General features: G+C 50.0%; 1 protein-coding gene across 10 annotated transcripts in view; it reads left to right on the top strand.

Moving 5' to 3' along the window:
* Positions 1-20401, top strand: part of NCOR2 (nuclear receptor corepressor 2) — a 225651-nt gene that overhangs the window by 73061 nt on the left and 132189 nt on the right. For all 10 annotated transcript variants that reach the window (XM_036392955.2, XM_036392958.2, XM_036392961.2 and 7 more), the window contains exons 3-4: positions 10257-10384; positions 19153-19330. In XM_036392955.2, coding sequence (XP_036248848.1) covers positions 10257-10384; positions 19153-19330 — 306 coding nt within the window. The remainder of the gene's footprint in view (positions 1-10256; positions 10385-19152; positions 19331-20401) is intronic.

Genomic DNA, 20401 nt, shown 5'->3' on the forward strand with positions numbered 1-20401 from the left:
TGCTTCCCCTTAGTGCTGCAACAGCAGGATGAGCAGGGCACTTGTTTGCAGTGGGCTGGAACTGGGGGTTTCTGCAGCCTGCAGTGAACGCTGGTTCTGTTCTGTTATATTAATGTTGGAAGAAGCTGCTGGCATTCACTTCTAGAAGCTATTTTTACAGGCACATGTAATCACTCGGAGTTATGTGATACCTTTTGGGTGTCTGGATGCAGGAGAGGTCCGAGCTGAGATTTTTTTTTTTTTTTGGATGGAAAGCCAGAAGATGGAAAGCCACTGCTCCTGTGGGCAGAAGCGTGCCAGCCCCACACAAAGGGACGCACCTTGCCTGTGCTGGGAGGGCAGGCAGTGTTTGTGGGAGCGTGTCCCTGCATGATCTGCCCCGCCGCTCTCAGCTGTTCACAAACACGTGGCTCTTGCTCAGCGGCGCCGTGAGCTGGAGCCTGGCCATGGCTCTGGGGCTGGAGCTGATCTCTGGTGGGATTGCTTGGGAGAGGAGAGCCCAGTTCCTTTGAAGTTGCTGCGCTGTTTAATATTAAAAGTCAGCGGTATTTGCTTGCATGTCTTGGCCAGGTCAGTTTTGTCATGGGATGTGTTTGTACAGTGAGGGCTTGTTTGGAAGAAACCAAGAGAGGCCAAAACCAACCCGACACTAACATGTCTTGCATCTAATTAAATTCTGGTTCTGGTTTGTTGCGTTCCAAGACATCCTTTCCTGAGAACTGGGAATTCGTCAGCTCAGGGATCCTTATCCTGGTGCTGGAAACGCCCTGGGTCACCTCCTGGGCGCGTGTGCAGGGCTGAGCACAGCAGGGCTGCAAATGCTATTATAATATAAATAAATAATCACAGCTCAACTGTGACGGTCGCACCCAGGGAAATGCGGCGCGGCAGGAATGCTGAGCTCAGAAATGAGCCGTGACATTATTTTAGGCTTGGAGACACTTTATGAAAAGTGATTTAAAGGATTGCAGCTGTTTGATTTCACAGATGAGGCAAGTGAGAGGAGATGTTGTGAAGGGGCAGGAGGCAGTGGAAGCAGGCTGAGGGATTTTTCTTCTCCCATCGCGTAAAGCCTAAGGGAATATCCAACAAAATGGGGAAAAAAAAGTGTATTTCAAGTAAACAGAAATATGCTTTGTACACATGGGCACCTCCTCCCAGCAGCATGTTCCACGAGCTACTGCTGAGTTTGGAGCTGGCAGAGAAGACCAGTACTGGTTGAGTGAGGATGTTTGTTGTCTGGTTTCACTCTTGGTTGCCAGCTTTGGGCAGGGCTGTGAACCCGTGGGTCTGACCCAGACTGAGCTCTCTCCAATGGCTGACGCAGCAAACGGGTGCTTTCACAGGGTAAGCAACACACTCAGGTGTCTTCCTCCTCTTCCTCCTCACTGGGAGATACCTGGTCCCAATAGCTGTTGGGAAGGCTGGGTGTGATGTGAAAAGGGTGCAAAATTTTATGATAACCCTGAATTTAATTCTGCCGTAGTAGACAATGACTTGCAAAAAGCTTTGACAAGTCAACATACTTTAAACGGGAAGAAGGAAGCTTAGTGAAAAGGTTCTGGTTTGTTTGACTTTCTTGAGGTAATACTAAAACCTCCAATAATCAGCAGTTTCTTCTTAAGGGCACAGAGTGGTTCTTGGCCAAAGTGCAGGGAAAACATTTCTGTTTTCCATATTCATTAGCTGTAATGTTGGGGTGCGCAGTTGACTTCTGTCATGTTCAGCTTGGAAACAGAGGAATTGTTTGAATGCTCCATGACCTTTAGCTAAAGGTGAAAAAACACATTACTTACGCTCTTAACCTTCTAATGTGTCCAAAGTTCATGCTCTCTCAAAGGAAACTTTCACATGAAGGATATTCATTTTCAGGCAACCTGCAGATATTTTCTGTAAACAGATCAATTTTCCTGTGTAGTGCACGTCCCCCTTTCTTTTTAAAACCTCTTCATGATCAATATTCCCTGGGAACAGAAGGGTTCCCCTCTTTTCCTCCTGTGTGAATCGAGTTTCTTGCTGTGACCTCCTTACCAGCCTTCCTGCTCCTGCTAGTGCCCTGGCATTTCAGAGCAGGAATGGTGTGGCTTGGGATGCAGACTGGGCTTTCCAGGAGGGTGGTATCAGGTGCTGGAGATGCTGGGGGTCAGGGCACACAAGGTGTGCTCAAGCAGCAGCCTCTGTGACAAAACAGCTTCTGCTTTTGGGGTGCTTTAAGTGTTTCATGTACTAGAGATGCTAAACAGGATTAGGGATTGGGGTGTGTACACATTCATATGAAATTGGTGTTCCATCATCACTTGAATTCCCCTTTGTGAGCACTTTTCCCTCCCTACTAAACAAGAGGTTCATTTTGCCTCCTTCCTGCTGTTTGCCCCCATTCCCTGCACACAGCTTCAGCCCTCCTGAATTCCTCTGCTCCAGCTTTGAGACCATTGTGCTTTTCCCGTGCCACCTCCCTGGCTGGGAGCAGCTCAGCAGTTCCTTCATTAAGCTCCCATTCTCAACACAGCCCTTGTGCGGGAGCGTCCCAGCCCCATCGCTCGTTTGCTTTGGCCCATGATAAATAACTTCCTTGTCTGTGTGGACCAGAGACAAGAGCTTGGTGCAAGCTTGCGTGTTGATTTGGTGTGGAAGCCAAAAAGTGGCCTGGGGGGAATGGAGCGCGTTCCCTGCCCAGACTCCTCCTCCCAGCAGTTGGAGCAGGGCGAGTTCAATGCAGTGTCCTGCTGTGGAAGGTGCTGTTGGGAGGCTCCGGGCATGGCAGGAGCTCGCTCCTCTCCACGGTGACATGGTCGGTGTGGCACAGTGGCGCCAGGTAAGCCTGCACAGGGGCACTGCACTGTGCCTGACTGCTGCTGTGGTGGTTTTCCTTGGAGGAGTTATTCACACTTTTGTCTCCTGGGAGCAAATTGCCAGTCTGTGTTAGTGGTCCAGGAACTGGAGAAACAGAAGAGTTTATGGTGCAGCACCTCTGAGCACAAAGAACAAACTCCTGCTGCCAGCTGAGCGAGGGAACTCCTGCATTCTGGCTGCTGGGCTCCAGCTAATGTTTTAAGGAATGGCCTGAAAATAAAAGGCATACCTTGGAAATACTGACTCTGATCAGGTCTGTCACGAGAACTCAGTGCTATCTCTCTTGAGTAACTTTGCAGTGACAGATTGCATTAGCTCTGAGCAGCTCAGGGATGGATTTTGGGAAATTGGCTTTCTGCTCTGGGACTGGGAGAGCATGGAGGTGAAAGAACAGGACACCTAATTCCCTGCTCTAGGGTCTCCCTCCCATTGCTGGGAAGAAGTTGGCTTACAGCACTTTGTATTTAAATCTTGTTTTCTCTAGGATATAGCCTTTATCCAGAACACTTCTTTTACTATAAACTACAGTAAACCTCTGTGGTTGCTCCCTAATCTTCTTTTTGGACATGATTTGATGCAGAAGGTGATGCTTTGCTTTTGGTTGATCTCATGATTGCAAATCCACAGGGGAAGAAAGAACTTGCACTGCTTATGTGGTTTGGCAAAGCCACTATAGCCACTTCTGGAGCCTTTTCCTGTGCTGCAGGCCTGACTCTGATCATACTGCCCCACCAGCCCCTGGAGGCACCTTCTGCAAGACTGGAGACTTTTGCTGGTTGTTATTGTCACAGCATTTATTCAAAATACTGAGCAAGTGAAGGATTTGCTGTGGAGGTGTAAGGAGGAGTAGGGGACATGGAAAGCTGAAAGGGTCCTACCTGGACCTGCAGATAGGCTGTGGGTGTTGTATGGGAGCAGGTGTGGTAGGAGGTGGTGAGGGCTACAGAAGAAACACGATGATGAGCCAAATGACCTGGTGCCTTTTGTGGTAGAAAGTTTGTGTTTGTTGTGTGAAGAGAGCTGCTCAGCCTGGGTGTGTGTTGATGGCTTCAGGAAGCACAGCACCAGGCGTGGGGGCTGGAGGAAGGGCAGGCGGGTCACTCCCGACTCAAAGGCGCCTGGATGCGACTGGGACAAAAGTCTTGTGATGGGGAGAGGCTGAAAAGCAGCACTGTAGTGGATGTGCTGCTGCTCTGTGGGCACCTCTGGCTGCTGGGGAGAGGGCTGGCAGCTGGCTCCAGCACCCGGCCCCGGTCAGATGACCGGGAAGCCACAACAGCTGAGAGCTGTCCTCACCGAGACGTGACTGCTCCATGAATGGCACATTCACACAGGGCAGCCAGGCACTGCTGCCAGCCCTGCTTTGCTGGAGAGGTGGGAGAGGGCATGGAGAAGGGTGCAGTGCTGTGCAGCTGGTACAGATGCCATCAGTGCTGGCAGTAGCCGTGGCCCCGGTGCAGGGATGGCAGCAGGAATCGGTGCCTTCCAACGAGGGACCACGCGCGCTGTGGTCACCTCCTAAAACAAAAGGCCAAGTCAGCAGCTTCTGAGAGATGGATGGCAATGAGACTGTCTCGGAACAATAAGGGCCTTTGTCTTTTCAGCACATGTTGCATCCCTGTAGGCAAGATAAAAATGCATGTATTCAGCCAGGTTTTTATTACTGACCTTATCTTCAGCAGGAGAGCTGATTGTGGAGGAGTTATTGTTTACTTTATGTTGTTGGTATTTTTTTCTTAAACCTGCAGTGAGCTTCTCACAGGGTTTTGGGGAGGAAGTTGGGCAGACAGCATTGTGCTTGTGGACAACCTCTTTGGATCAATAATCACCTCCTTTGCACTTCAGAGGAGGTTTTCAGCAGCAGGGGATGGTTCCTCTGGGCTGGGGAGGCTGAGCGTGGTGGATTGTATGCCACACTGGCCCCCTCACAGCCCGAGCTGTGCCTGGACCTTATGCAGTGACAGCTCTGCTACCACCCTGGTTTCTCCCAAACCTTTCCCCTTCCTCTTACCTTTGAGAATTGGCTTTGGGAAAAATTATTTTCTTCAGGCGAATGCTAAAAAGTGCATTTCTCGGTCTGATGAGCAAATGCTGTGCTGCTAGTGCCAGGAGGTATCCAGGCACCAGAGAACTTTTCCTTTTATTGCTAAAATAGGTCACACTCACTGCTGGCAGAAAGAGATGTTAGGGAACTTCTTTTTCCCAAGTTGAGGGTGCGCAGAGCAGGGCTGGGTGACATCCCTTGTCTCTGACAAAGCCACCAGAGTGGTGGCTGTGCTGCTTTGTGCACCCCACAGATTAACTGCAGGATGATCTGAGGCCCTGGCATGTTCCAGGCTGGGATGTGCTGCTCCATGCTGGCTGTGTCATTCTGGGGCTGCAGGAATCTCAACAAACCCCATGCATCCCCAGGGGATGTGGTGGCTTTGCAGTCCAAAACTTTGTGGTCTTGCTCTGGGCCACGTGGCCATGCCAGAGCAGCAGCTGTCAAGTGTCCAGCTGTGGCTCTACGTGCCACCAGTGCCACGATCTGGGGGGCACCAGCCCTGTGCCATCACTCATCACTTCCCCTGTGGTTAACTGTTCCCAGAGCGGCACACGAGCTGCTCACGAGCAGCAGGGACAGACCAGGCATCCTTTGTGAGATTAGATAAGGGCCCCTTCATGGGAAGTGAAATAAACAGGGATGTTTTGGCATTGTTTGTGCCACGCCGTTATTAATTGGCCTCATTGAATATTTAAGCAGAAACAGCACATTGTTAGAAAATAAAAACTATTGGCAATGCAGCTCTGGGTGAGCTTGTAAGGAGCAGCCCCAATCCATGGTGGAGGTGGCGAGGAGCTGGCATTTGCTCCTCGAGGAGCGTGGCAGTGCCCAGGCCTGTTTGTCTGGCTGTGGAAGGTGACGAGGACAGTGCGGGGCAGTGCCCTGTCACGGGGTGAGCTCAGCAGGTGCGGCGCTGCCCGCGCCCGGTGCCGCGATTCGGGGCCGGTGCCGCGCTCCGCCGGGAGCCGGCCCAGCTGGCGGATGTGGTGGCTGACCCCAGGCTGCTCCTCCTCAGCCTCACGGCAAAACAAGCCCCGGTGGTTTTGAAACAAAGCTGTCTTACACCGAAACTTGGCAGGGAGCTCCCGGCTGCTTTCTCGGGTTGAGGACATGGTAAGCGGCGAGGACGGATCTCGTGCTTTGGGCTGCTGGAGCTGGGCTGCAGGTTCTCATCCCGCTGTGCTCTGGGTCTTCTCCATGGGTTTGCTCCAGAGCTGTTTCCCAAGGAAGCCACACTGGGTGTTTGTGCTTGTTTTTCTGCGGGTGGGAGGAAGAGAGGAGGAGCCGTTCGCCTTTCTGTTGCAAGACAGCTCCAGGCTTCCTTTCTGCAGGCCTCCTGTCTCTGAGGTCTTCTCCTCGGAGGCTGATTCTTGAGCCATGGGAAGGCTATCAGGATGGAGCAGTCAGTGCACACCCTGTCTGTGTGGATGTGCTCGGTGCTGGAGCTGGGAGTGCAGGGTCAGAGGTGCTGCTGGCTGCAGTGTGGTGTTTCTAGCGCCTGGGTCAGTGCCTGGGGGTGCTCCCAGACCTCCCCTTCATCCTCCTGGCTGGAGATCAGGCAGCCAGGACCCAGCAGCTGCCGGCAGGGAAGGAGAAATGAAGCACACCAGCAAGTGCACGTGTCCAAAACAGAAAGCGAGAGAGGCAGAAGGGCTGCCTGCAGTTGTTGGCTCAGTGTGGGGTTACCCTGAGGTCGGGGACAGCACTGAAGAGTTTGCTAGAGACTTGATGGGAGGTAAGGCAGCAGGCTGGAAGCTTTAAAATAATTTAAAAAGGTGGGGGCGGGTGGCTTCTTCCTTTTTCATTCTGTTGGGCTTTCTCTGTGTGTTGCCATAGAACTTTTCTGTAATGCTGTGTTCAGGAGCCTGGCTTTAGAAAGTTTGATTAGCAAATCTAAATGAGCCTGGTAGACTCAGGTTATTTGGGGTAGGAGGATTTACCAGGAAGGGGATGGAAATAGTGTTCTTAGCACTGCCAAATCAAGGGATAGCACAGAAGCCTTGAGACTCAGGGTGCTTTCCCTGGCTCTCCCTCCCAGCACCCCACACAGGAGCAGCAGGGACATGTCCAAATTCCCTGGTGGGCAGCAAAGGATGCTTTCGGTCCCTTAGGCTGGGCCTAAGTGCCTCTTCAGTCTGCTGCATGAAGAAGTGTTTTAATGAGGCCACTTTTGGGTCTTTAGCATTTCATTTATCTAAAGGTTTGCCTGGTGCTGCCCTGCTCTGCTGGGGTGGCTTGTGGTGGTGCTGTGGCACTCTTGGTGTCTGTCTGGCCTTGGCAGTGCTGGCCTCCTCCCCCAAATCTGATTTGCCAGAGTCCCTGACTATCCATGGTCTTTCTGCTTCCTTGATTTCTGTCATGACATTTACTGAATTCATGAAATCTGCACAGCTTCCCAAAGTGCATCCATGTGGGAGCACCAGAACCACAAGGAGCAACAGGAAAGTTGATGTAAAAGGAAGAAAGTCCTTACTGGAGAAAGTTGGAGATTTGAAAGGTCTGGAGAGGGTACTCTGGTAGATCAGCAGATTTGTGGGGTGGGAGGAAGGTTTGCAGAGGGCAGGAAGAGATGCAAAGAGAGGGAGAGGAGGAGCAAAAAAATAGAATTGAGCAAAACCTAGCAAAACAATGGAGAGGAAAAGAAGCAACAGTAGTTTGGGGCTGCAGGGTTCTTTAGTTGTTTTATTTCAGGTTTCTTGGAGTTGCCCATGAGCAGGTGTTAGAAATTTGAGGTCAGCATGAGGGCTACACCACATTTGTGTGATTCAGTGGTGGGGAATTCAGGTGGCACCCACTGGGTGCTGCTCCTGTGTCTGTGAGGAAGGTGCAGTGGTGCTGGCAGCAAGGAGCCTCCCAGCAGCTGTCTTTAAAACTCTGCTAGAGAAAATTGAAGCCGCTTCTGAGTCATAGGATCATTTAGATTGGAAAATACCCATAGAATCATCAAATCCAACCATCAGCCCAGCACTGCCAAGTCCACCAGGCAGTTTGAAGGCAGCTCATCAACCTTTCTGGTGTTTGCATTTGAAAAACACTGTCACGGCTCACAGTGCAATTTACTGGAGTAACTCTCTGAGCAATTAATCCACCTACATCTTCCAGGGCTTCCACGGTGCCTCTTAACAGTTCATCACAGGGCACAGAAATTTGTCAATTTTAATCCTCCTCACTAAATTTTAGGTGTTGTTTCCTCCTTGTAAAACCCAACAGGGATGTAAGGAAGGCAGAGCGGGTCAGAGTCACTTCAGGCCATGCCAGCAGGTTCTGAGCTCCACCAGCCATTTTCTGGTGGGGTGAGAGGAGGCAAAAGCTCAGCTGAGTGTGGGCAGGGGAAAAGGAAAAACAGATGGTTCTTGGGGCATGCAAGAGCCTTTTTTTTTTTTTCTCAAGGGCACAGCCTTTGAGCCTCCCAGACGGGTAATTCTTGTTTATACGCCCACAGAAAGTGATGGTCCTGCTTTTGGGCCTGTTGGTGTGCCTTCCCAGACACGATGTGTTTGTTTTGTAGGTGGATGTCAGGAGCTGCATCACTCTTCTATTTAAATATTTATTTTTAATTTAAAACCAGGACAAGTGTGAACGTGGGGAAGCTTGTTTGTAGGCAGGGATTCTGCTTTGGCTGGGCTGGAGGAGCTGATGGGCTCCCTCACTTCAGATGTCTGTGTTTGTCCCATCTGTGGTTGGAGTGATGGCGTGTTCTGTCCCTGGCATCCTGCATGGATGGACTCCAGGGCTGGAGGAAAAGCAGCTTTTGGGGCTGCATCCTCCCCACACACCTGGATTTACAGCAGGACAGCCCTGGGAGGACGAGTGGGCACTGTCCAAGTCATGCCCTTGTTAATGTCACAAGAACCTGTCTGCAGACACCCTTGGCCCAGAGGCTGGGGCTGGGGGGCTGGCAGAACTCTCTTGTTCCTGGTGTTTCACAGCATTGGTCAGAACAGAGAAGGAGCAGCACCACTCTGTTGCCTGACAGTGGGGAGAAATAAACTTGGTTCCAAAAACCAGCACAGCTTTCTAGGCACGAGAAGTGGTGGCCATAGGACACCACAATTCCCCTTCCTTCTCTCTGTTATTTGGCCTTTTCCAGCTTTTGTGCAAGAGAGGCTGGATGGGAGGTAGGGGATCTGCTTTTCTTGGCTCTCCCAGGCTGAATCTTTATAATCTCTGATTTTCTTCCTGGCTTTCCAGAAAAACTCTCATTTTACTCTCTGATGGTCAAACATGTTGGACCTTGACTCCAACTCCACAGCTTGCAGGGGGACAGCATGATCTCTACTGTGAGGCTCTTTTCCCTTCCAGCTTGGGAGAGGGCATCTCCCGGCTCAGGTCGTTGCTGTCATATTGATCTTCACTACATCAGATCAAATAATTCCTGTTGCAGTTGTTGGGGTTGAGACCCCCCTTCCCACACCAGCTGCATGCATATGGTGTCTTATTTATTATTTATTAATATTTTTTTTTCTGTAGACCCTGAAATTCCTTTTTTCTTTTTGAGGAAGTTAAAGCTTCTTTCTTGTTCCAGTTGAGAACTGTTCAAAAATAGACTCTCAGGTGGAATTGGTTCTTCTAAGGTAAATGTGTGTCAGTGTTACCAGGGTTATTCTGTGACAGGGTTTTCTATGCCATTGCTGAAGGTCTTAGTTAATTAGATGATTAGTCTGCTGGTCAAGTATCTATCTGCAAATAAAAAATAGCAGTTGAATGTAGCTGCCTAAAATACTGCTGCTGGAATCGGTCTGTGGCACAGAGCAGGAGGGCTTCTTATTTAATTAAAATCAGGAACATACTGTACTGTACTCTCCAAGGGTCAAGGAACAAAAGGGACGTACACATAATAAGTAGCAAACTGTCCTTTCAAACCCCTTGAGCTCAGCCCAGGGGAGCTGTGTTTAAAGGAACATTTTCAAGATAACATTTGTGATTTTTCTTCTGTCCTTTTTCCCCCCTATTTCTTCTCTCTCCATGCTGCTTTGTGGGCTATTGAAGCTGAAAGTATCCTGTGACTTAATTTTGTTCTTACCTGTTCTTACTCTTGGATTGACAATTGCCGTCAGGATTGCTTGGATGCCAAAAATCCATGTGTGGGTGCTCAGTGGCTGGGCTGGGCTTGCTGGGGTCCTTTCTCAGGAGCCTTTCCCTGCCTGCAGCCCCAGGAAAAGGCTGGATTGAACAAAGGGCTGAGCCACCATTCCAGTTGTGGGACTGGGAGTTACTGGGAGAGCCTTCTGGTGAGGGCAAAGCACTGAGCTTTGTGGCCCTTCAGAGGAGGAGCATCTACATGGGGTTTTTTGAGTTGTTCTGTTTGCTTGAGAGTTGGCAGCAGGCTGATGATCTCTGCTCTTTGTTCCTGCAGGACGTGGCCCTGTTGGAGTACCAGCATCATTCCAGGGATTTCGCTTCCCACCTCCCGCCAGGCTCCATCATGCAGCCGCAGCGCCGGAGGCCGTCCCTGCTCTCCGAGTTCCAGCCGGGCAATGAAAGGTACAGCCTGCCTGCCTGCACCCAGCAGGGCTTGGGGCTGGGAGCAGGAGGGTTGGGAGGGACCCACCTGGGCAGTGGGATGCTGCTTTTGGGTACTGACCACCAGTTTGGATTCCTTCTGCTAATCAAGCGGCGCCTCTGCCTTCTGGTTCCTTACCTTGGACTGTCATGCGTTGTAAAGAAGTCTTGAAAACAACAAACAACAAAAAAAACACCCCCTCGTTTCTGTGGAGCTTCACGTGGCTGTGACTGGTTGTGTTGGCTTTTTCAGCATAGGAAGTGAAGCCGTGTGGTCGGGTTTGGTCTGTGGCTCCCGAGGCTGCAGGAAGGAGTGAGAAGAGCTCATTTCCTCCCCCATCTCCGCTTCCTCTGCTGCTGCTCTTCCTCCCTGCTTTCATTGTTTTTGTTTCTCTTTCTGCATTCCCCTCACAACTTTCTCTGGGCTGCTTTTTTCCTCTCTGCTCCCTTCGTGCCTCTCTCTGTGTCCCTGTTTCCTGTCGTGGCCTCACGGGAGGCTGGCAGAGTTTTTAGGTGCAAGTCAGGCAAGTGCTGCGGCTGGGAATGCTGTACATGCTTTAACCACAGGAGCTGATTTGTTTGAAGGACCTCACTCTCACTCTCTGTTTCAATGCAAAACTCTGCTCTCTCTCATAGTTTCTCTTCTGCATTTGATGTGTATGGTTTGGGGAAAAAAACTGGCCTGGAAGTGAAATAAGAACCTTGCTGCAGTAGATACAGACAAACCAATTCTTTTAATACTTATTCCTTAGGCTAAGCACAAAACCAGTGCAGAGTCAGAGATGAATCTCTTTCTCTAAAATCATCACTGTTTGGGGAGAGGAGTAAGAGCTCAGGGTGCTGGATGCATAATAAATACAGACAGCATCCTCTTTTTCTACTAGGTTGGGTTCAGCTTGGTGCTCAGCAGAAACAAACCTGTGAGAATTTGGAGGCCAAAATTGCCTTCCAAAGTTCATTTTGCATCTGGATGTGCCCTTCTGGGTTACTCTTGTGGCACCTGCACGTACAGAGGGGTCATGGCACTTCTGATAACCCATAATTTATTGCAGCATGTTGCACTGCCTTGGCTCGCTTTGATTTCTCAGTGCTTTGATTTCTTAGCACAGAGTAACACGGTTAAGTTGGAATTGGGTCAGATTTAGCTAAATTTGGGGGAGATGGGTAAAGAGGACCCAGCAACATGCTCCTGCCTGTTTTTGTTTTTCACACTACTGATGGTTTGCAAAGTGGAGAAGCAGTTCTGCTCTCCAGTAATATGCTGTTTAAAAAAATGCATCTTGGTTTTTCTGTATCACTAAAAAAAAGCCCAACTGCAAACCTTGGTGTCTGCTGTACTACATGCCTGATCTGGTGTGGTCACCCAGGCATCTGCCTTGGCTTCCAAATGTTTCAAAGATCCCAAACGTAATTTTTATGTTGACAATCACATGAATGTGGGTAAATGTTAATAAAAGTTGTCAGGGGATGTTACACATCCACATGCTTACCATGGTACCTCATTTTCAACCTGAATGGTGATGTTTTGGCATGCTGTAAAAAGAAACTCTTCTAATAATTTACATTTAATCCCTTTTCCCCCTAACATTCAAAAAATAGTACTTTTGCAAAAATTATACTACATAGTAAAGCTACAAATACTGCTTCAGTTCAGTTGACATCTTGTGCCAGAATGCTGGGACATAGACACATTGAAAATCTGTGGGGACATCTGGGGATGCAAAAAGGGGAGGATGTTTGAAGAAATTGTAAAGAAATTTTAAATCCAATGTAATCAGTTATTGAGGTGATTCAGATTGGGTACCATTGGGGCTAGGGAGACTTTAATCTGTTTTTCAAAGCCAGCTGCTGTTTCTCTGCATCTTTAAGCTCTACACTTAAAAATCCATTCTCTGGGGGCTTTGCTGGTTCACCCTGGTGGTCTGAGGAGCTGCTGTAACACAGTTCCTGCTGTGTTGTAAGAGGAACCCTTTGGGTGGTGGTCACTGCCCTGAGGGTTCCAGGGCCAAGACCCTGCAGCAGGTTGGGTTGGTCATTGATGCCCTCCCCAAAAAATAGCTGTGGCTCCTCCTGGTGCAGAGCAGAGGCTGGCTGAGGGAGGGTGGTGATGGCAGCCGTGGCTGCAGCTGAGTCCCCTTGGCAGGCTCAGAGCCTTGGCTTTGTTCCTGGGCTGGGATTGATGGTTTCGAGCAGAGGCAGCTGGCTCTCGGCATGAGGGGCTGGGAGGAGGGAGCCCAAGGCAAACAGCATCCCCAGCACGGCACAGGGGTGAGTGGAGGGAAGCACAGGGCTGTGCTGGGCCTGAAAGGAAGCCCTTGCTGTGGTTCCCTGCCTGACAGCCCAGCTGGCACTCAGGGATGGTGGGCACGTGGCAATCCTCCCCTCGGAGCAGTGTCAGCAGAGGGGAGCCCTTCCAATCCCCCGTTGCTCAGAGGAAGCAGCCTGTCTGCTCTTGGTTGTGGTTCCAGGATCGCTCTGCTCCTTAAGGATATCAGCTTGCAAGTCTGCTGCAGGTGGGATGTGGCAGGCTGGCAGTGCTGGGCACTGAGCCCTGGGAGCATCCCCAGGTGGACATCCCTGCCCTGCCATCACCACCGTGCCTTGCACTCATCCAGGGCACTGCCTGCAGCTGCCACAGGGCCCCAGTTCCTCTGAGCCCACCTGCCTGGTGAGTGCTCTTTGCCTTCCTGTCCTGGAAACTGCAGGCATTCACTTTACTCCATGTGCTGCTTTTGGGGTGTTATCCCCTATTTTGGCTTTACCTTCCCTTTGGACAGATCTCTAAAGCCTCTGCAGGTTGTCTTTACACGTGGTATTGGAGGCTTGACCCTGGGGATGCTCAAAATCCCACAGAAATCATTTGGGCTTGCTTGGATGGTCTTCCTAGAGCTGTGCACATTTTCAGTCTCTCCTGCTGCAGTTTTGCTGTGGGCACCCGGGATGGTGGTTAGTTGTGATTCAGTGGAAAGGAAACAAGAGGTGAAGCACAATGGGCACAATGTGTTAAGGATGAATCAAGAGTTGTTGGCAAAAAGGTGTGGAGTGGTAACTTGCTGGAAGGAATGGAATGCTGAGATGGGCCTGCATTTTGGGGCTTCCTGAGCAAGAAGCTTGTTGGGAAGTTCCAGACTGCCCTTCTCCATGTTGTCATCACCCCTTGGTGGCTGGGCAAAGATTTGAACTCCCTGTGCAGCAATTCTGGCTGGAAGAAGGAAGGAAAACCTGAACCACTCTGAATCTCTTGCTGCAGGGAAAATTGGCTGTGCCTGTCTTTGCAGGGATGTGCTGCTTTCCATGATGGTTTTTTTGGTAGCAGGCTTTTTCTTGGAAGGATCTGCAGACTTCCCCTTAGCTTGTTCAGTTGTGCCAACTGGTCTGCAGGAGTGAAGAGAAGTATTTCAGGATCTGCTGTTGGTACAAGTCGTACCATGAATACTTGCAGTGGAATGTCCTGGCAAGGTGACAAGGATTAGGGCTTTTTTTCCTTCTTCTATATATATTTTGGTCCTCAGAAGAAGTGAGAAAAACTGGGTTGAGTGTTAAATGGCAGGTGCCAGAGGGTGAGGGATCTGAAAAATGAAGGAACTGGATTTTTCTAACTTTTCATATGTGTTAGGATTTTAGAGCAAGGTTCCATATTAATGCAGGAATGCCGGGGTGGATACTTCTCTCTGCTTCTCTGGCAGAAAATGTTGCTGTAAATAAATGGAATAAATGGTCTGTGTGTTAACACAGTGTATTCCACCTTTATCCAGAATGAGTCACTATTTTCATAGAAGATTATTTTCCCAGTTCAGGAGACCATGCTCCTCTTTCAGAGCCGTTCTGCTTAACAGGCACAAGGAGTCTGAAGAGCTTGCCCAGTGTGGATCTGCAGGGTGACATTTAGGATACATTAAACAGCTGCTGTGTTTCTGCAGCCATCTGAGGTAGCCATGTGCAGTGTGGCACATGGAGAGCAGGCTGCATCACTGTGCCTCTTGTTGGGATTAATCCTGCTGGCCCAGGAGCCCGGGGAGGGCTGGGAAGCTGGGGCAGTGTGTGTGGTGCTGGAAATCACACACAGCTCTCAGTCCTCATCTGTGCTGGGCCAAATGGCACCAGCTGCTCCCAAGGTAACAGCACGACCAATTTGGTTTTATTTATGGTTTTTAATTAAGTTTCCATTTTTAAAGGTGATCCTTTTCTCAGGAGTGAGCGGCGGTGCGGCTGAAATCCCCCCAGCCGTTTATCTGTGTCTCTCACGCTGGAAATGATGTACCAGGAGCTGCAGATTTTTCTTCCCCATAATTGAACACAGGAAAACAACATCTGGAGAGGGCAGATGCTGGTGTGGAGGCACTTGGGGACAAGCCTTACCTTGCAAGCTCTGGTGTGGGCTGCCTGGCATGTCCATGGATGGACATGGAGGATGGCCAAGGGCATGGGATGTCTCTGGAGCCATTGGTTCAGGATATTCCAGCCACCCAGGACTGCCTAGAGGGCTTTACTGGCAGGCTGCAGTTTTGGATGCCTGGAGAAAGCATGTGGGGGAGCTTATGGAGAGAGACAAATATTCCTTCTCTTCCTCTTGAATGAGGCAGTGCTATTGTGTTAAAGCTTCTGCTGGTCCTGTCCATGAATAATTCAGGCTCTGTGTATGGGGATCTTCAATATGCAAGTTTTAAATAAAGCATCTGCTCTTATCTAAATTGCAGTTGGATTGGAAGGAGATGGCTGAGGGGTTGTGCAGGGCAGCTGAGCCACTGCTCCCTGCCCTTGTGTGGGAATGCACAGCCCGAGCATCCCGAGGGTGCACGTGGGTGCTTGGTCAGAGTTCCTGAGGACCTGGGAGTCCTTCAGCTGGGCCACATGGTGAGCTGAGCATCCTGCTCCAGGCTGTCCCACACCTTTGCCTTGGGAAGACTCAGTCCTGCTGCTGGCAGACTTTGCTGAGGGCGTGGGAGCAGCTCCATCTTCCCGCCCAGACATGCAGCTCGTCCTGTGGTTTATCTGCCTCCCCACCTACATGACAAAGGGAATATATCAGCTGGTCCTGGACATGTTTCTGTAGGTGCCTGGTGGCAGGTTTGGTCCAACAAAGCCTCCAGTTTCTCTCTTTAACAGGTCCCAATTTGCCCAGTCTCACACTCTGGCTCTCATTAGCTGTAAGGGGGTTGTTGAAACCTCTGACAAATCTTAGCATTGGCTATAAATAATTCACTTCAACACCAGTGGTTTTCTATATTACTGTTTCTCAAAAGCATTTCGTTGTTTGCCTGTACCTGTGGGGGTTGGATACTTTTTTTTGGAACTTTTTTTTGTGTAGACAATTTCCCACCAAACCATCTCAGCTGGAGGAAATAAACAGCCTCAGCAAGGCCATGGTTTGTCTTGGTTCTGGTTCCAGGAGACACTGAGAATCATTTTGCCAGGCTGGTTTTGTTGTTTGGCCCCTTGGTAAGGGAGAAATGGGAAGGTCAGAAGAGCCAGGGGAGGGCTGTGCTGCTCTGAGGAGCCAGACAGTGGATTATTGGGGAGGGAGGGTCTTTGGCCTCCTGAAAAGTTTGTGCTTGCCCATTTCCCAGTGATTTGGCTTCAGGAAAGTACAGGTAAGATCCCTCATGGTAAGATCTCATCAGGACTGCTCTTACAAGTCCGAACCAAAGGCAGCTCAGGATATCTCATCTGATCCTCTCTCCCCAGCTCTCAGCTTAATGACTGGACTCAAAGATTTTAGATGTCTTTTCCAGCCTTAAGGATTCTTTGATTCCTTGATACCTATCTACCCAAAAACCTGTGTTTTCAGCCCATCTTGTTGTACACTTGCTGGGGCAAGCTGCAGGTACCCTGCACTGCTGTAGGATTTTATCTGCTCCTGCCTTCCTTCCACCCTCTGAGAGTGTGCTGAGGGATCTGCCCCGGTGGATGAGTAAGGCAGCTCTGCAGCTGGGAGGGTTAGTAATAAACCAAAGGTCTCCTCTTGGGTTATCTTGGTCTTCTGGACCTGCAGCTACCCTGAGCAGAGATGTGTGGGGGTGGTTGGAAATTGGGCAAACCCTGGGCACCCAGCCTTGTGTGTCAGCACATCTCAGGCTGCTCTGCTTCTCTGAGTGTTCAGTGTTTGTGGTGAAGGACTCAGGTGAAGACTAACCTGTCCCACTTCATAATTAATGCTGGCATTTGCTTTGCTTCGTTTAATTATGCACAACTCACATGCAATTAAAAACACTCTTTCCCTTCAGCAAAGTAGGAATCCCTGGAATAAACCAGATGGATGGGAGATATTTGGAAAATGCAGCAAACCCCAAACTCGGTGTAACAGGAGGGTTTTTCAGGCAGAGTCGTTTTTTGCACTGACAGCAGCGTCGGTGCTGTATAAAAGCCTGTTGTAAAGAGCTTGCTGCAGGTGTGGATGTGAGGAGTGAAAGGTGTGAAGGCTTCAAGCAAAAGCATTTGTGTTTGCAGCCAGGACAGGCTGAGCGGGTTGTGTTGGGCAAAGTAATCTCGGGAGCGGCTGGAAATTCCAGTGGATAAAGTTAATAGCTGTTCCAGTGGATGTGGAAATGGAAATAAAATAGCACCTTATAACATTGCAGCTGCTTTCCCTGGCGTGGCCCCTGCCTTGCTGTGAGTAACTGCCTTTGTGAAGCTCAGTGGTGCTCTTATCTTCAGAATCCTTGGGGTTTTTTCTGAGTGCAGCAGTTGTGTCGAGTTCCTGACAACTGCAGAGGTCTTGGAGCCCTCCTTTGTCAATTAGCAGCTTCTTGGAAATATGGCCTTAATAAGGGGAAGAAGGGAAAATAAATACATCTGATTTTTAATTGCCTCAGTAGAGCAGGGCCTTGGGTGTTGGAATATTTTAGCACCTGCCCAGCTCAACAGTTGCTTATTGTTCGTGGGTTTTACAGCAGAGCCTGAAATGCTGGCATGCAGCTGTGGGCAGGCAGGGATTGCATGAAGGGCTGGGACCAGGAAACCTGAGAGGTGCCAGGAGAGATTTCTGGGCTTGCTGAGAGAAGCTGAGGATCCTTCAGCATGGAAGTGTTTGCAGGTGAAGCGAGCCGTGCTTCAGTGCCAGATTTCAGGGCTGTTCAGCTCTGCAGGGTTTGCTGTGTGAGCTCTACATTCTGTCTGGGATGTTGGAGCACCAAAGGCAGTGCTGGAGCCTCCCCATCCTCCTGTCCCCTTTTTGCTGGGCAGGAGGAAGAGGATGAGGCAGATTCTGTTTGTGTGTCAGCAGCAAAGCTGCTGCCGATCCCAACCCCAAACCCACAGCAGCAGAGCTTGGCATGCATGTGCTTTGTGCCTGCTGTTGATGTTTAATTAAAAAATAACCCTCCCCAGTTTTATCTTGATTCCCTGGGGCTGGGTTAAGGTGGCCATGCTGCTCCAGGGGAGGGCACAGGGCAGTGCTCAGGGTGGCAGCTCTGAGACTGTGGATTTCTACAAAATCCTCTCCCTGGATGTGAGCCAGAGCCATTACAGCTGCTGGCTTCAGGGCACTCTGGATCCTTCCCTTTGTGCCATCTTCCCTGAGATTTTTAATGGCAGCAGTTGCAGCTTGTGGGTGGGGGGCAAACAAGGCATAAGACCTCCTGTCTCCTATGCTTGCTCTTTCTCCCTCCCTTCAAGCAGTTCCAGAGGCTGTTAAGTTTGTTAGTATCTGGTAACTGGGGAAGACACTTTACCACCTGCTCAGGAGAATTGCAACAATTATGTTTAAGGGGAAAAGAAAAGAAAAAAACCACATGTTTTTTCAGAAGCTTTGAATCTCCTGTGCTTCATTTTGTTATTTTTAAAGGACACTTCTGCCTGAAGTGTTAAAAACACACCCTTGGAGCTGCTGCAGCAAAGCTAATCCTAGGGCATAGTAAAAGGTTTAATGTATTTTTGTAGGATCCCTTTACAATTCCCACAAGAGAATCCTGCTGAGGAACACAGAAGTACAAAAAAAGTTCAACATTTGTTTAAAAAAAACCCCAAAACCAAGCCCACTCTCCAGGTATCACCAAGTGCATCATATTTAGCAGGTAAAAGGTGTTTGAGCTCGATGTGAATCGTTGGTGCAGCTGCTATCACTGGATAATGTGCCCGTACAGCCTGCCAGCTCTGTGTCAGAGACGTGCAACTACATGTGCCTGGTTTCTTTCCTCCCCCATCCTGGAAAAATAAATCCCTACTGTCTAGCCACAGAGGAGTAGGCATTTTTTCCCCAGCATATAATCCTTGGTATTCCTATAGAAGACACTAAATATAAACACTCAGGCAGGTACTTTTAACTAAATAAGCCAAATGTGGCAGAAGGGGGCTCTGCCTGGTCTTGGAGGATTTATGGGGTAGATTTGAGGACTTGCCAAGCTTTGCCTTTTTCTGACCAGCCCAGCTGTGTGTCAGGGCTCAGACCTGCAGCCTTACTCGCTTTTTCCCGGTGTAGGGACAGCCACCCACTGCACTGGTGACACAGGAGGGTGACAGTGGGGCTTTCCAGGTGGCACAGCAGCGGTGCTGGGGATAGCAGGGCGGCCCCTTGGCCTTGGAGGGGGCTGGTGCTCCTGCTCCAGCACATGCACCATGCCCAGCAGCCAGCTCTGGGGCTGTGCCTGTGGGTCTGCAGGGACCCGACATGTTGGAGTGCAGGGCCAGCTGGCCTCCCCACACGGATCCTTCTGGAAAACTGAGCCCTGTCCTCCTCGAACGGTCTGCAGTCGTGGAGCAGGGGAGAGCAGAGGTGGTTTCTTGTCTAAAGGCTGCTTTCCCTTTGTCCCCAGATCTCAGGAGCTGCACCTGAGAGCCGAGGGCCATTCCTATCTCTCTGACCTGACCAAGCCATCGGACTTGGAGTTCATGGAGAGCAAGAGGCCCCGCCTGGAGCTGCTGCAGGAGCCGCTGCTGCGGCACTCGCCTCTCCTCAGCCAGGGCCAGCAGGGCACCGAGGACCTCTCCAAGGTAAGGGGCTGGGGACCTGTGCTGGCTGTGGGGCCTGCGTTTTGGGCTTGTGCGGAGCTGCCTTTGAGGCTCCGAGCTGCTGCTGAGTTCAGTGCAGATCACGATTCCCAATTTGTCCAGCAGTGCTTGGAGGTACTGGATGGTTTTCCCTGAGGTGGGATGAGCATTTTGGGGGGATGGAAGCATATCAGCTTTCCCCATGACTGTTACAGTGATGGGCTCTTTTCACTGGGCTATTAGATGCACCAGAACAATTTGGAAGTTCCTGTAGGCTGAATTAAGGATGGTCATGTCTGGCTTTTCTGGATATGCTGCCTTGATTTGATTTTTACTTGATGCTTCTCATTTATCACATCTCTTTATTTAATATTAGTGTTTGAAGGGCTGGAATCGGTTTCTGGTGGTTCTTTAATATAATCTTCCCCAGGAAAGCCTCTCTTGTCCCAGTCTCATTTAACAAAGCAAATCGTTTACTTACAATTGTCCCCTCTGTGCATGGAATAAATGTTGCAAGGAGAAATCCCTTGCTTGTGTGCCTGTTTGGATTTACTTTCATCTTCTCTTGGGGTAAATTGTATTTGATTTTACCTCCAGTTTGGACGTGCTCCTGGTTGGCAGGAAAGTCTTGCTGGATCAGTGTGTTGGGGGCTCTGATGCTTGGTGCAGCTCTGCAGGCTGGGCTTGGGGGCTGCCCAAGCCCTCAGTGAAGAGAAGGGAAGTCACATTCATAGCCAGGAAGATGGGGATGGTTTGCTGTATCCCTGTGGGAGCTGATTGAAATAACACACAGACAAGAAAGCTCTTCCTTGGGAATGCTGGGATATCCAGATATTTTTTTATCCATGCAATACTGGTGGACTTTACTTGAGATCCCTCTGACCTCTCTTTAATGAGAAGATGTTTAACTTCGGAGTAGTTCAGATGCCAAGGGGGGCCTGAAGGCTCTGAGCATCCTCAGGGGATGTTGTTTGGGTGGCTGATGCCACTGCTGTCCACAAAACAAAAAATAGCCCTCTCCAAAGACATGAGGAAACCAGGTTGACTTTTCTGTCTTCACATTATTCCCACCAG

The sequence above is a fragment of the Molothrus ater genome, chromosome 18 (assembly GCF_012460135.2).
Source record: "Molothrus ater isolate BHLD 08-10-18 breed brown headed cowbird chromosome 18, BPBGC_Mater_1.1, whole genome shotgun sequence".
Classification (NCBI taxonomy): Eukaryota; Metazoa; Chordata; class Aves; order Passeriformes; family Icteridae; genus Molothrus; species Molothrus ater.